The 14,783-nt window shown below is 38.8% G+C and overlaps 2 protein-coding genes across 3 annotated transcripts in view; both read left to right on the forward strand.

Annotated features, from left to right (window-relative positions):
* Positions 1-3,831, forward strand: part of LOC145985140 (uncharacterized) — a 41,839-nt gene extending 38,008 nt beyond the window's left edge. Inside the window, exons 4-6 of the mRNA XM_083118803.1 lie at positions 446-604; positions 1,383-1,550; positions 3,369-3,831. Coding sequence (XP_082974929.1) covers positions 446-604; positions 1,383-1,550; positions 3,369-3,415 — 374 coding nt within the window. The 3' untranslated portion in view covers positions 3,416-3,831. The remainder of the gene's footprint in view (positions 1-445; positions 605-1,382; positions 1,551-3,368) is intronic.
* A 6,133-nt stretch (positions 3,832-9,964) lies between these two features.
* Positions 9,965-14,783, forward strand: part of LOC145985142 (uncharacterized) — a 49,068-nt gene continuing 44,249 nt past the window's right edge. For both annotated transcript variants that reach the window (XR_014441401.1, XM_083118805.1), the window contains exon 1: positions 9,965-10,160. Coding sequence is in view for 1 of the 2 variants with exons in the window: in XM_083118805.1 (XP_082974931.1) it covers positions 10,070-10,160 (91 nt within the window). In the remaining variant the exon portion in view is untranslated. The remainder of the gene's footprint in view (positions 10,161-14,783) is intronic.

Consider the following 14,783-nt stretch of genomic DNA (forward strand, 5'->3'; position numbering starts at 1 on the left):
GGCTTTCCAGCGTTCACCGGAGAAGTCTATTCGGAAGGCATCACAGGAGCTGCAAATCCCTCGCACGACAGTAGACAGGGTACTCCGAAAGCGCCTTCAGTTGTTTCCTCGAAGGATGCCTTTTGGTCTTCCATCAGAAGAAATTTGAGGCGTCTTTTCCTGTGCAAACTCCATTTCTCAAATTATGTTGCTCCTACCACCTGGAAAGACAAGGAAGTTATTCATTACCTAACAGAACAAAACTTTTTGAGTTCGTGCATCACACAAAACTTACTTTGTTTCTCTAAGTGAAGTCTCGTTATATGACATTGAAGTTGTAAAGTACCTTTTGGGACACCCTGTATACTTGTAATTTGGTTCAAACTGTAAAACATACAATCATTTTCTCCGAAAATGGTTGTTACTTAAGATCCGAAAATCCTAACCTTGTTCTACCATGTTTCAGGGCAAGACCGCCTGGTGTGCCCACCATCCATGCAGTCTTCATTCTTTGACGAAGAATGCGTCACCAAGAGAGATTGTAACTTCGGATACTTGTGCTGTCCATACGACAAAAACAAAATGTGTGCTGAGGGTATACCCAGGAGCCTCGCTAAAAGTGAATGTGAGAATTACTTTAATTTTTCTTTGTCGCGGAAAATCACCTCTGCATCTAAAAAAATGATGTATTTACATCATTATTTTCTTTAAGTGTGTACAACTGGAAAGAGTTGTAGGGTCAGACCCTTTCGAATTTCATTTTCTGAAGAAAATAGGTCACTGTAATTCTGCCAATCTAGTTTCCTATTCAAATATGATATATTTCTATTCAAAATAGGGATATATAATAAATTTATTTTTAGTAGGTGAAACTGTCCGCTTTCAAATTTCTGGGTGTGCCTATGCACAACAGAAATAAAAAAAATGTATAAGTGCAATGTGGATTGTAAAGATGTAATGCCATATACTGTACATTTTATTCTAATTATCCATTTCCCTTTATTTTTGCCCTGTATTCCATATTCTTTTTCTGTTTAGTGTTTATTGCAATTGCAAAGTTAATTCATTAGTGGCAAAGCAACTGAAAACGTGGTTGACATCCAAAATACAATTCCGGGTTTGTAGCATCGAAATGACTCGCCAGAGAACCTTCTTTTCTCTTCTTATGTAAGTATTGACCTCCATATTCTATGATTGTTTTATATGATTACACGATCGAGATAGGGACGAGACGGGCTTTTCAAAATCGAGACGAGACCGAGAACAAGACAGGTCTCCTCGCATACGAGGCGAGACGAGTCTTTGCCAAATCTCGTCTTCACTCCATATACTCCCTATCCATCCCCATGTCAATTGTTTTTACGTATGTTTTCAGCCCCTAAATTATGGTGTATTTTTTCAAGTGGAGTTATGGCGTCAACCGGTGTGCCCTAAGGCCAAGAAGAAGGACAACATATTTGCAAAGCCATGCCAGACCAAGAAAGACTGCCATTTCGGGTACATATGTTGCCAAGTAGGAGGAGAGAGGTTCTGTGCTGAAGGACTAGACGAGGACTCTCAGGAAAAGAAAGGTTAGTGTGAACAGGTCCTGATTTGTAATTTGTACAAGGAGGTGACTTCCGATTGTCTGCTAATCAGTAATTGTGCCATATGCAAGGGTGCCAGCCTTGGCGAAGTGGTTAGCGTAAAACGTTACGAAGAGAGGGGTCTTGTAGAGTGACTACAAACAAAAGAACCTTCTTGGTGAAGCGCCGTACTTTGCCTTCTGACATAATCGCGGAATGCTTTCGTGGTTAGGTTAGGGTTGTTACGTTTAATCTCTTAGTCTAAATAGGTTTAAATCTCTCCGCGTAAATACGCTACATTTAGCCTAACTACGAAAGTCTTTAGCCTGACCACAGAAAACGAAATACGGTGCTTGACAAAAGAAGGCTTTTGAGTTGCGTGCGATAAGTGAGACCGAAGGAAGCATGCTCCACGCGGGAGTAAGTTGCACAGGGGAGTCTGCGCAGGTTCTTTTGCGTGTGGTTGCACTGTAGGTTCAAATCCCAAGTAAGACATTGGCGATTCATCGCGTGTTCAATCAATTCATTCACAAAACCGCGATTAACACAGACAACCAGGGAAGTAACGTAATGTTTTTTAAATGCAAACATGAGTCAAGAATGGGCAGGGTCATTATCGTATGCTCTCTCACTCAGTCTCTCCCTCTCGTGAGTTAAGTATCATGTTTTACTTTATCCTTAGATACCTCATACATGCCATGATGATTTTGAACAAACCTGACCAACTAGCTTGCAATTTTACAGTCAAGACGAACACAAAAACTCATTATATTTTAAATTACAATTTTTAACGATAAAATACACCTCTAAAACTCCTAAAGTTTCGTTGACTATGCAACTTACTTTACCAATGACTTAAGTTGTCTTCCATATTAGGTTACAAAATGTTTTCTTACCATATTTGGAGTTGATATTTCTAACAATCTTCTCTTCTACACACCTTCAACTCATCTAACAACTCTTAAAATGTCCTCAGCACCCCCTAAAAATGTTCACAAAGGCCCAATTTACGATCCTTTTGGTTCTTAATTCACCCTAATCCACCACAAATACGAAATTCCATCCCCTAGATGTGAAATTCTGATAAATCTCTGGATCTATATCTCCTAACTCGGCATGAAAAATTACACAAGTTGCATTGGTATGAAAATTCCACAGGGGCTCAAAAATACATGAACCATATTGATGTGCAATTACGCTTTGCAGGAGTGAAAGCTTTTCTTAAAAGCATGCGGAAATTCTAGTACAGAGGAATTCAATTCAAGATTCTGCGAGGTATACATTCAGTCTCCATCGCGACGTGTGCCTTTTATCGCCTGTAGACCCGAATCTCTCATATGTAGATTTAATATTACTTTTTCGTAGTTCGGAACAATTTATAGCGTCTTTTATGTAAAATATATTTTCTTTTTACTAGCGAACATCAAGTACATTATCACGTTCAACAAATGATAACAAACGTGAATTTATCCAAAAGATTTTCAGCGTATACCAATATATTACCTGGTATATTGATTGATTGATTGATTTGATTTATTTTACTTCGCTTTTCTGTCACTTTTGGTGGCGGAAATATTTTCGAGGGCAGTCACATTAATATATCCCAAAAGTCCATACAAAATGTATATTTGGGCTAAAGTTGCATTTCTTTCTGCACTTCTATTGACTGATGGGAAGCGTCCGCCCCCCTGTCTACCTGACACCGTCACTGGTTCCAAGTAATTTCTACCAAAGATAAAGTATGCGTATTTTGACTGGTTATAATTACACAATTATGAAACTTATTCGAATTGTAACATCTATAATTTTCACTATCTCTTTCAGGACAACCTGATACACCAAAGAAAGGCAAATCAAGGAAGACAAGTTAAAGGATCCATTTAATCTAATAGATTTGTTTGGGAAGAAAAGAATCTTGTGTGTACGACTTTGCTATAATTGTGAAAGCCAGACTATTTTATTACATGCGGCATGAACTACATATAATAATATTAATATTATTGCATAAGTGTTCTGTTTTCTAACATTAGAACTGAAAATGTGTAAAGTTTCATATGAAATTACATGACGCAAACATACATATCTAATAATAAAAATGTATGAGAGAAGTGGGCTAATTATTTTAATTATAACTATTGCAATTGTAGAAATTGAATCTGCACTTAACAGTAACCACTGGCGTACGCAGGATGGAGATGATGGGGCTAAAGCCCCTCCCGAAACTGTGAAAAGAATTAAAATGTTCAAATAAAGTTTGGGAAGAGCCCCCACCTCGCCCTTAAAATGACTCGCGATTACAGTTTTTTTGTCCTTAAACAACTTTTAAAACGAAGACTTTATTGTGTATCCCGTCCCTCCTCAGAACAGATAATATTCCAGTCCGCTCAAAAAAAAAAAAAAAAAAAACTCCGTACGCAGTGTAATTTGAAATGTACTGGGCCGTTTTTACTTGGAATAAGATGGCAATGTCATATGTACCGCACACACACACACGTGCGACACGTTATGTCTTTTCGTATTATGTATGTATTTTAAGAATATTTGATTTCACACACGAATCTTAGACGCATGTATTTATTCCACAGTGAGAAGCACTCTATTTTCCAATCCGATTCTTTTCAATTATATTGTTTTAGTCACAACCAACAAGATCCACTAATATTACAGTCACCGGATAGGCAATAAAAATGAGTCACCTAGATCTTGAAATATAACGCTTCCCTGCAAGGCGTTATGTGTGTTGCCCAACTCTACGGCGGTGGTAGAAGTTGCCATTGAAAATTTGCTATTACAATCCACTTGTCGCCGTAGAGTTAGGTAACACAATTAACGCCTTGTCAGGAAGCGAGGATTTCAGGATCTAAGGTGTCCCCCCCCTTTTTTTTTTTAGAGTGCCACACACGTAAATTTGCCGTTGCGTAGAAACGTATTTTCGTTTCGTCTCCCTCTCTCTTAGCATCACGTGTTCTACCCTGCTCGAAAACCTTCGCTATTGTTGCCATATTGTCATTCCATTCCTGGACACACTCGCGCAAACTTCATTGAAAACAATTGAACAGCGCTCCAGCTCGCGGTTCCCACCGGTCAGCAGGGACGGCAATGTGGCAATATAGCACGGCGGAGTCGTTGCTTCTTTTATGCAGTGCATGTTCATTGGCTAGCTAGTAACTAGTGTTGCCAACTGTAATAATGAAGCACTATTTCTGTCACGGAAGGGGAAAGCAGGTAAAGTGGCGGTGAGTTTTGTTGGATTGGAAGCACCATATTTTTATTTTATACTAAGTATTTGACCGGTTTGACGTTGTGTGCGTGTATTGCGTGTGTTTATGTAAAAGTGTGTGTTTGCTGATGAACGTTAAATTCCATAATGCCTCCAGTTCTGTCGAAGTTGAAATCAAAAACCTTGCATAGCCAAGCTCGGGAAATTCTAAGCAACGTGCACGAGTTCATGAAGGAGGAAGCCAGTCATGGTGTTAGCATCCCAATAAAGCATTTTGGCAAGAGAGCAGCGAACAGCAGCAACAAATTGTTCATATTTCATAATTTTGGAATTATTCAAAATAAATAAATTATGTGGCTCCAACATCATTTCAACTCTGGCTCCGGCACGTGTTCTTGTAGAAATTGCATAGAGGAGGCTGTCATTTTTGCTGCTTAATGCGATACATATTGTTTTCTGTGTTAAAATTGCCATGCTTTGATGGGTGACCAAGTTCATAGCAGGGCCGGCGGAAGGGGAGGGCGAACCGTCCCATCGCCCAGAGCGGCAAAATTTGAAGAGAAGAAAAAAATAAGCCTATTGAAAACTGTGATCGAGCGAGATATTCTTTTGCGCTGAATAGTATTGAAATAGCATAAGAAGTCTCATTATTTATTTTATATTTTGATGTTTTAGTTAGGAATATATTGATTTTCAATTTTCCGTTGCTGCGTAATGACCGGGGGGGTCGAAATAGAGCGGCATCTGCCGCCACCTCCCAGGGAGGCAAAATGACTAGCGCCGGCCCTGGTTCATAACAAAAGAAAAAGCCGCGCAGCTTATCGTCTAGTGGCAGTATATGTACTTGTTATTGTTGTGGAAGCCGGCATCCTTTGTAAATGTACAACAAAGGCAACCGACTGTCGCCGATCTCAGAGAGGAAATAATAATACTGCTTCAGGAGGAGTGTTATGGTGCAATTGTAGCGGTTTAACACGTTGGCATGTTATTATCTGCCGTTGCAGTTCCATACCAGTGTATACGGGTTTTGGGAGTGAAAAGTTAGAACGCCACCAGTGCATTAATGCAATGAAAAATAATATATATATTTTTTTATTTTGTTTGAAATCACTCAAATAAGGAATCGTATGAAGAAGTCTTCTTTGCAGCATTTTTGGTAATTTTACTTATGTGTTAGTTCATATTTTGCGAATTTTTAGTCCATATGTATGTAGCTACATACATAGTCACTTGTTAGTACATATTAATCCTAGTCCTGGTATAATGCATGACGTTTAAAACTCAACGTTAGATAGACCTGAATTCTCTAATTTTATTGTTGTACGTAACAGCTGTGCATCGGCGCACCGCAGCGATTTTTCTATCTGCTCCATTAGCAACACTGCTTCTTTAGTTCTGTCGCGCATTGCACGGCAGAATTATCTGCGCTGGACTCTACTTGTGACTGTATATGTACAATTAGAACACATATGTCATTTTATTAATTTTTTCTTGCATCCTACAGGCGCTTTTGTTTCTATTCTTGAAGCCCTCGTTGCGTAGAACGAGATGGAGAATTGCTTGGTAATACTTATGCATCCCACTCTACATACACATTCTCATATTCATATATAAAATAAGTTATAAAATGTCATACACACACACACCATTGTGTAACTTTGTCCCTAGCGGTAAGCCAAAAAATGTAATCTCAAAGAATAACAATATGCAATGAACGAAAGAATGGTTCAAAACTCGAATTTAAAAATTTTAAAAAAATACATAGCAAATTGAAAAATACACAGTGAACAAATGTATGTGCATGTTTGTAACAATTATAATTCTATTTGAAAATTCTAATTTTTGAAGTAGTGGTATTTCACTTTCAAAATGTTCCTTGTTAGTAATGATCAAACGTTATGTGTCAATGCGTACACTGAAAACAAAACTGGTGTTACAGAGAGTGGTGCCAGAAAGTCCACACCACATTATGATCAAGTTTAACCTCAGGGGCGTTCAAATAGTGTTTATTACAACCATTTATTTGTGTTATTTTAACACCATTGAGGTAAAACGTTGACCAAAATGTCGTGTGAATTTCTTGAGACGACTGTCTGTGTCGCATTAACACCATTTTTTTACAGTGTACCTACGTATGTTGATTGTTTGCTATTACCAGAACTATATAAATAGGTCTTGATATTTAAGTTAGTTCATTGATATTGTTTATTAAATGAATAGATGTTTAGAGACATAAAAATTATGGCTTTTTAATATAGGCTATATATTTCTCTCCATTTAAAATAAAAATTGCAAACTGAGAGTTAACAATAAAACCCTGTATAATTTGACAGTTATTGTACAGCCAATATTGTATGACTGATGTAAAAATAAAATGTATAAATTACGTTTTAAATATTTACAGAAATTTAATGATCATTCCTTATTTGTACGTTGGAACCATTTTAAACGTCTTGTTGATTGATTGGTTTTTTTTTACTTAGCTTTTTGTGCGACTTTTGGCTAAGTTGGGAAGTGGGGATGAGTGAGATGACGTTGATGAATGGCTACGGATTCTGGTAAGTTGATGCTTGCTATAATAGGGAATATCAAGCAGGATAGTAAATCAGGAGAATAATAATATTAGCCTACACCAAGCAAAAGCGTATTTGCTTGTTTATATAGTCATTTGTCACGAGCAACTATTTAACGTCACGTAATTTTTCAAGTATAAGTGTTTACTTTGAATTTTCTTACCCCATATATTTCCATATTTAAACATTAGAGGTTTATTATATAAGTTAATAAATAATTGATTTTAGATGGCCACCACTTTCACCAATCGGCTCGTAATTCAAGCATGCAACACGTTCTGCGAGATATAGGCAATCTACAATAAATAATATAAATAAATAAATAATAATAATAATGATATAATAAAGTAACTGTAAATTGTAAAAGGAACTTCCAGTTATTTTTTAAAGTAACTGTAACACATTTACTCTTCAAAAATATCCGACATAATGTTTAGAGAGAGTTTGGGCCGCATAACGACACGGAAGAATTGATAAAGGAAACTAATTTTTCATCATCTAAGGTAATTCGGTGGGGGGTCGAACCCTCAAAGACATCTCTTATTTCGACACTTCCTTGCTAAGCCCTAGCGCGCACTAGCGATTAGAAGTTCCTCAACCAGAGCAACTTTTTTTAATAAATGGGATAGAACGTAAGCGTTGTGTGCTAATGCGCGCACTGGCAACTTTTAAATCACGGCGATTGAAAAGTTACAGCATGCTCCAAGTTCTCGTAAAAATGAAACACTGGCGATTTTTTATAAGCCGAATCGCTGTTGACTAGCTTTCGGGCAAAGGAAGTCCCAGTGTATCGGGAAGTTCGCTGTTGTGCTGGACGAATGTACGTACAGTCACGGACACTGCAGGTTTGTAATGAATACATTGACTTTCAATGGAATCGTTACAAGCAGGCAGTGTCCGTGACTGTACAGTGGGATCCTTAAGTATTACCGTGCAAATTGTCCATCACCATGTTCGTGCAGTTTATTTGACCCAATAAGAGCTTCAAGAATTAAAAGAAAACTCAAAATAAACTGTTGACAACTTCTGCATCAGCATACATAAAAATCTATCGCTTAAAAACACACAGGATGTAAGAGAAAAATTAATGAAAATAGTCATGGACAATTTGCACAATAATACTCATGGATCCCACTGTACAATGTCGTTTGATACACGAAGTTTATAATGAAAGTTGAAGAGAGACGTTTGAAAGAATATTCGGACAAGCACGAGAAAGAAAAGTTGTAGCTATAGAACTGCTCGAGTTCTTCGTAGAAAAGTGGCGTGAAAGAAGGTTAAAGAAAAAACAAATTGGGACAAATTTGAAAAATGTTAGTCTATTTTTAGTTCAAAATATCGTCTGTTAATATTTTCACAATAGAAAACAATGTATACTCTCTCGCAATATGTTTGGCAACAATGAATAATTTTAATATTTTCATCTTTTTCGATCTCAACTGAAACTTTGTGGGGAGGGGGAATATGAATATAGTTCTATGACCTGTACAGAACAGAATGCTGACATTTTTGTTCATTTTTCGTTGAAAAATTGTTTTCAACAGTGACATTGAAATGACCCTCACAATGAAACGAACGTACTAAAAACAGAAAATTTCTTTCAGTGATAATTCCATATTTTTTTCAGTTCTTATTAGTCATAATGCATCGTTATTTAAAGGGAACACTTCTTCAACAACTACTTCAGTTCGAAAACAAAAGCTACACGGAACGCAGATTTTTAGGTAGTAAAGGAGCGTGATGTGTCCCAAATCGCGCAACTATTTACTGCTACTGCGCGGTTAACAAAAGTACGAGCAATTTTTTTTGTGCGTGATTAAATAATCACCCAACATTTTAATCACTAGTGCGCGCTAGGCTTAAGAAGAACCCATGAAGTCAGAGCGTTTGTTATTTGCAAAATAATTTGACATAAAATGTAAAATAATTTTCTGAGTGAAGAAGAAATGCGATACTAACTGGAAAAGTTAAAAAATTATTTGTATTTACTGCTGATACATAGCTACCAGTTATTCTGCTGTATAAATTATGTGCTGATCCTAAAAATAACACGTTTCCCTGCTAATCAAAATTCAAGAAGAAATTATTAGAACAAGCCATTAACTTACAACAATTCTTATTGACTAATAAACAGGAATATTTCATAGGGAATGAAACAGACGAGAAATGTGGTTCAACTGATTTTTAGCACCTTGTCCATGAACATAAACTCGAGGTCAAAATTAATAAAAAATAGGTTGGCTGAAATCAACTCAATAACACAAACTCAAGTCCCAATACAAGCTGTTTGTTTCCATCAGAGAACAAAAAACACAAGAAAACTACCACACAAAACATTATAATTGCGCATTGTTCTAACGTGCAAGTGCCATTGTCTTGGAATCAACGCGTTATTCAATATTATACGTTCCTGCTCTAACGTAGTACATAAATATTATGGCACTTCAATCTGATCTGTATATTCTGGTTATAAACACTGTTGTACGTGATGTTTACTCTAGAAAAAAAAAAAACTTACAGGAAAAGTATACTACACAGTTTATGATCACGTTCGTACACTACAACGTAAACACCAAAGTTCTACAGGTAAAAAAAAACGAATGTAAATGGTATGGCATTGAAGTACTTGTAAACAGTTATTTCCACTTTCTGGCGTAGAGGTGGCGTTATGTACAGCCTGTGTCTCCTGAGGAAACAAGTGGATATGTTCATTCCGGTCAATTAACAGCACTATGTCTACATTACGCTTAATCCTTGCGATAGTGTTCACCATAAAATCGGTCATTCCAGCATGTCTTGCACGAATCAAAACACATAATCACGGTTAGTACATGTTAATTCGTAATCTCTGATACTCCTATAGGACGCAGTGGCGGCTGGCAGCTAGTATGATGGGTGATCAAGAAATCCAAAAATTTTCGCTAGCATATGTCATAGAAATCTAATGAAAGAGGTAATTTTAATGGAACTTTGTTTACTATAATTGCAGACAAAAATTCAGAGTTCCTAAGATTGGTTTATTTTACATCGCATTTGTACTACTTTGGTTAATCGCGAAGATAAGGATGAGTGAACACTCACAAAGAAGACCGATGCCCATGCCGGGATTTGAACCCGTGATCCCTGGCTTCATAGCATGCTGTGCACGGAGGTCGGTCAGAGTTTCTATTAAAATTTCGACGCCTGTTACCTTTACCACTTTCTTTAAAAAAGGAAAAAAATATGATGTTTAAATCTGCCGTCGAGCGGCCAAGTGGTTTAACTTTTAATTTAATGTCGTATACAGTGGCGAAGCGTGCTGTCTCGGGAAGGGTAGGCACAGGACGGAGCAGGGTTTGGGGGGAGGGGAAGATGTGATTTTTTTAACAGTAGTATGTTAAAATATAGCCCCTAGAAAATAAAAGATAACATATTGCCTGAATGTCGTCTACTTAAGTCGGGATAGTGATTGTAAAAGATAATGTAGTGATTAACGCTCTCGCCTTATAATCAAGAAGTAGAAGGTTCGATTCCTCCTGGAGGCATTGGTTCAGATTCTACTTTAATCTAGTCTCGATTAGATATCTGAGAATAAAGGCGCTTCTGTCTCGAAGGTCAGAAAAAAAGTGACAATGAGACTCGATGTTCTGACCACGCGTCACCCAATGAAAAAGCCGTTCTGTCAGGTCCTAGCCATCTTACATTTGTTAGATTAAAGCTGCTCGTAAAAATGATTTGCTACTTCAATAACAGTATTGTAAATGTTTCTCGCATTACAGAAATGGTTGGTTCACTTGATCGTCACTTAATGCTAAATGAGAACACGGACTGTGTAACACACCGATCAGAAAATTTCAGTAACATGGATTTTGTCTATACGTTTGCATTGTACGTACTTTGCTCCATTTTAAAAGTAGCGCGTTTTTAGTTATGTCACTAATCATGAAAGGAAATTTCGTCTCAATATCCCTTTCCTCAAAGAAATAAAATACTTTCCCTCTCTGAATCGAGATTGGTGTGGGGCACATCCAGCAGCTAACACTTCGCGAAAAGCGGTTCCTCAAAAGAGCTGAAAGCACCAAACTTAACACTGGTAACCAACTTGCATGCATTATTTGCAGTTAGAATTCTAATAATGCCTACTTTGATAGGTTAGGAGGCCAGGCTTAGAGGTGTTATCAACACATTTTTGCTACATGTTAGCAGCTGGGTGTGCTCCGCTCCCGGCACAGCTCTGAATCTTCCATGGAAACACTGCTTCAACAAGCTCTGTACGTCCACTGCCTGCTTCGTCACGCGCTCGTACACGATCGGCACTCTTCGGAAGTCAGGGAGAAAGGGTGAGAGAGAGAAAAGAGGCCGGCCTCTCAGGTTACATTACAGGCGAACGTACCCCTGAAACAGGCGCGGTTGGCCCAATAGCGCACAGGATCAGTGAACCCCCAGTAATATACGATAATCACCTCGAGAATGAACAATGAACAATGTCTTTAAATTTTCACATTATTTCGCTAAAAATTCTACACAATAAGTCATGTATTTGTGCCCGTAACACGGCGAACTCTCTTGCTGAGAAGAAGAAACCGCGAATCGGCCGCCCTGATACAGACCCTCAGTTGAACCCCCACAGGACAGCTCGTGCCATTGTGAAAGCTTCGTGCGGGAACAGAAGCGCGAGGAGGGTATAGGACAAAATACATGGGAGATGAGATTCCAGAACCTATGTCTCTACCCAACGGTCATGCGCAGTTCGTTCTCTCGCAGAAGCCGCGGGACAAGGCTCCTTTCTCGCTGCTTCCTCCCTTCCAGTGTTGCTGTGTGCGGTTCAAGTTTGAAGTAGGGATGGCCAAACGGATCCGAAAATTCCGGATCCATTCGGATCCGGATCCGGATCCAAAAGTTACGGATCTGGATCCGGATCCGAAAATTCCGGATCCGGATCCGGATCTGAAAGTTTCGGATCTGGATCCGGATCCGAGAGTTCCGGATCCGGGTCTGAAAGTTTCGGATTTGGATCCGGATCCGGGTCTGAAAGTTTCGGATCCGGGTCCGAAAGTTTCGGATCTGGATCCGGATCCGAAAATCCGGATCCGGATCCGAGAGTTTCGTATCTCAATCCCATTATAATATTACCACACCTTAGTCCTACAAGAATTTTTTTCAAGTGTTGTTCCTAAAATACTTTGCTACGCATCGGCTAACACACTCGTGCACAAATGTCCGAAGTGATTTTGTAAATGCCATTGAAACGAATATGTATTCATTCGAATGTATTGGAAATGAAAACACACATAAATGTGAGACATTCCATTCCAGGATGAAACCTTTAACACATATAACAAGATAGAAATGTTATACAAAAATTATACAATTGTTCTACAGTTACAGTTTTACAAATTAAAATAAAACATTATAATATATGCAGTGTTAAATAATTACAAAGTGTAAGACTAACAAGGGAGGTTATCTAAAGGTCCCCCTCCGATTTCCATGAAACTTGGCAGTATAGTGGGGCCCAAAGGAAGAATTACGTGTTTTTTTGTTTCAGCTAAAAAACTGTTTTAGGGGGCAAAACCCCCTCAAATGTCAAGATGAGGACAAATTGAAGTGAGGATCTGACCCCTGTGTCTTTCCGATTTCCATGAAACTTGGCAGGTGTATAGTGGGGCCCAATGGAAGAAATACGTGTTTTTTTGTTTCAGATAAAAAACTGTTTTAGGGGGCAAAACCCCCTCAAATGTCAAGATGAGGACAAATTGAAGTGAGGATCTGACCCCTGTGTCCCTCCCATTTCCATAAAACTTGGCAGGTGTATATTGGGGCCCAATGGAAGAAATAAATGTTTTTTTTTTGTTTCAGCTAAAAAACCGTTTTAGGGGGCAAAACCCCCTCAAATGTCAAGATGAGGACAAATTGAAGTGAGGATCTGACCCCTGTGTCTTTCCGATTTCCATGAAACTTGGCAGGTGTATAGTGGGGCCCAATGGAAGAAATACGTGTTTTTTTGTTTCAGCTAAAAAACCGTTTTAGGGGGCAAAACCCCCTCAAATGTCAAGATGAGGACAAATTGAAGTGAGGATCGGACCCCTGTGTCCCCCTCCGATTTCCATGATACTTGGTAGGTGTGCGTATAAACGGGCCCAAATAAAGAAATACGTGTTTTTTTTGTTTCGGCTAAAAAACGATTTTAGGGGGCAACCCCCCTCAAATGTCAATATGAGGACAAATTTAAGTGGGCATTTGATTTGTGTGTCCCCCTCCGATTTCCATGAAACTTGGCAGGTGTATAGTGGGGCCCAAAGGAAGAAATACATGTTTGTTTTTTTTGTTTCAGCTAAAAAACGGTTTTACAGTGCGAAACCCACTGAATTGTCAAGATGAGGACAAATTGAAGTGGGGATCTGACCCCTGTGTCCCCCTCAGATTTCCATGAAACTTGGCAGGTGTGTGTATAAACGGGCCCAAATTAAGAAATACGTGTTTTTTTGTTTCGGAAAAAAAATTGTTCTAGGGGGCAACCTCCTCTCAAATGTCAAGATGAGGACAAATTGAAGTAGGGATCTGACCCCTGAGTTCCCCTCCGATTTCCATGAAACGTGGCAGGTGTATAGAGGGGCCCGAAGGAAGAATTACGTGTTTTTTTGTTTGAGCTAAAAACTGTTTCAGGGGGCAAAATCCCCTCAAATGTCAAGATGAGGACAAATTGAAGTAAGGATCTGACCCCTGTGTTCCCCTCCGATTTTCATGAAACTTCGCAGGTGTATAGAGGGGCCCAAAGGAAGAAATACGTGTTTTTTTGTTTCGGCTAAAATACTGTTTTAGGGGGCAAAACCCGCCTCAAATATCAAGATTAGGACAAATTGCCGTGGGAATCATCTGACCCCTGAGTCCCCCTCCGATTCCCATGAAATTTGACAGGTGTATAGAGAGGCCGTATGACCCCTGTTTCTTCCTATGCCATATTTACGTGGTTTCGGGGACAGATCCCCACTTCAATTTCTCCTCATCTTGACATTTGAGGGGGGGGGGGCTCTATACACCTGCCAAGTTTCATGGAAATCGGAGGGGGAGACTTAGACCTCCCTAGTAAGTAAGTGTATTAATTAATTACAAATCGCGCACGCGAGCACACACACTATATATATATATGTGTGTATGTATATTATATATATATGTATATTAGCAGGTAACAATATGTTATAAGCACATTCTTACTTTCCAAAGAAGCGCATGTGGGATGGCAAAACGGATCCGGATCCAAAAGTATCGGATCCGGATGCGAAAGTACCTGATCCGGATCTGAAAGTACCGGATGCGAAAGTTCTGAATCCGGATCCGAAAGTTCTGGATCCGGATCCGGATCTGAAAATTCCGGATCCGGATCCTAAGGATCCGGATCTGGCCACCCCTAGTTTGAAGCGCACACATTACATATTCAATCTTCTCTTGTATCATTTTTGCACCGAA

This window comes from Lepisma saccharinum, chromosome 3, assembly GCF_977018435.1.
Source record: "Lepisma saccharinum chromosome 3, izLepSacc3.1, whole genome shotgun sequence".
Lineage (NCBI taxonomy): Eukaryota > Metazoa > Arthropoda > Insecta > Zygentoma > Lepismatidae > Lepisma > Lepisma saccharinum.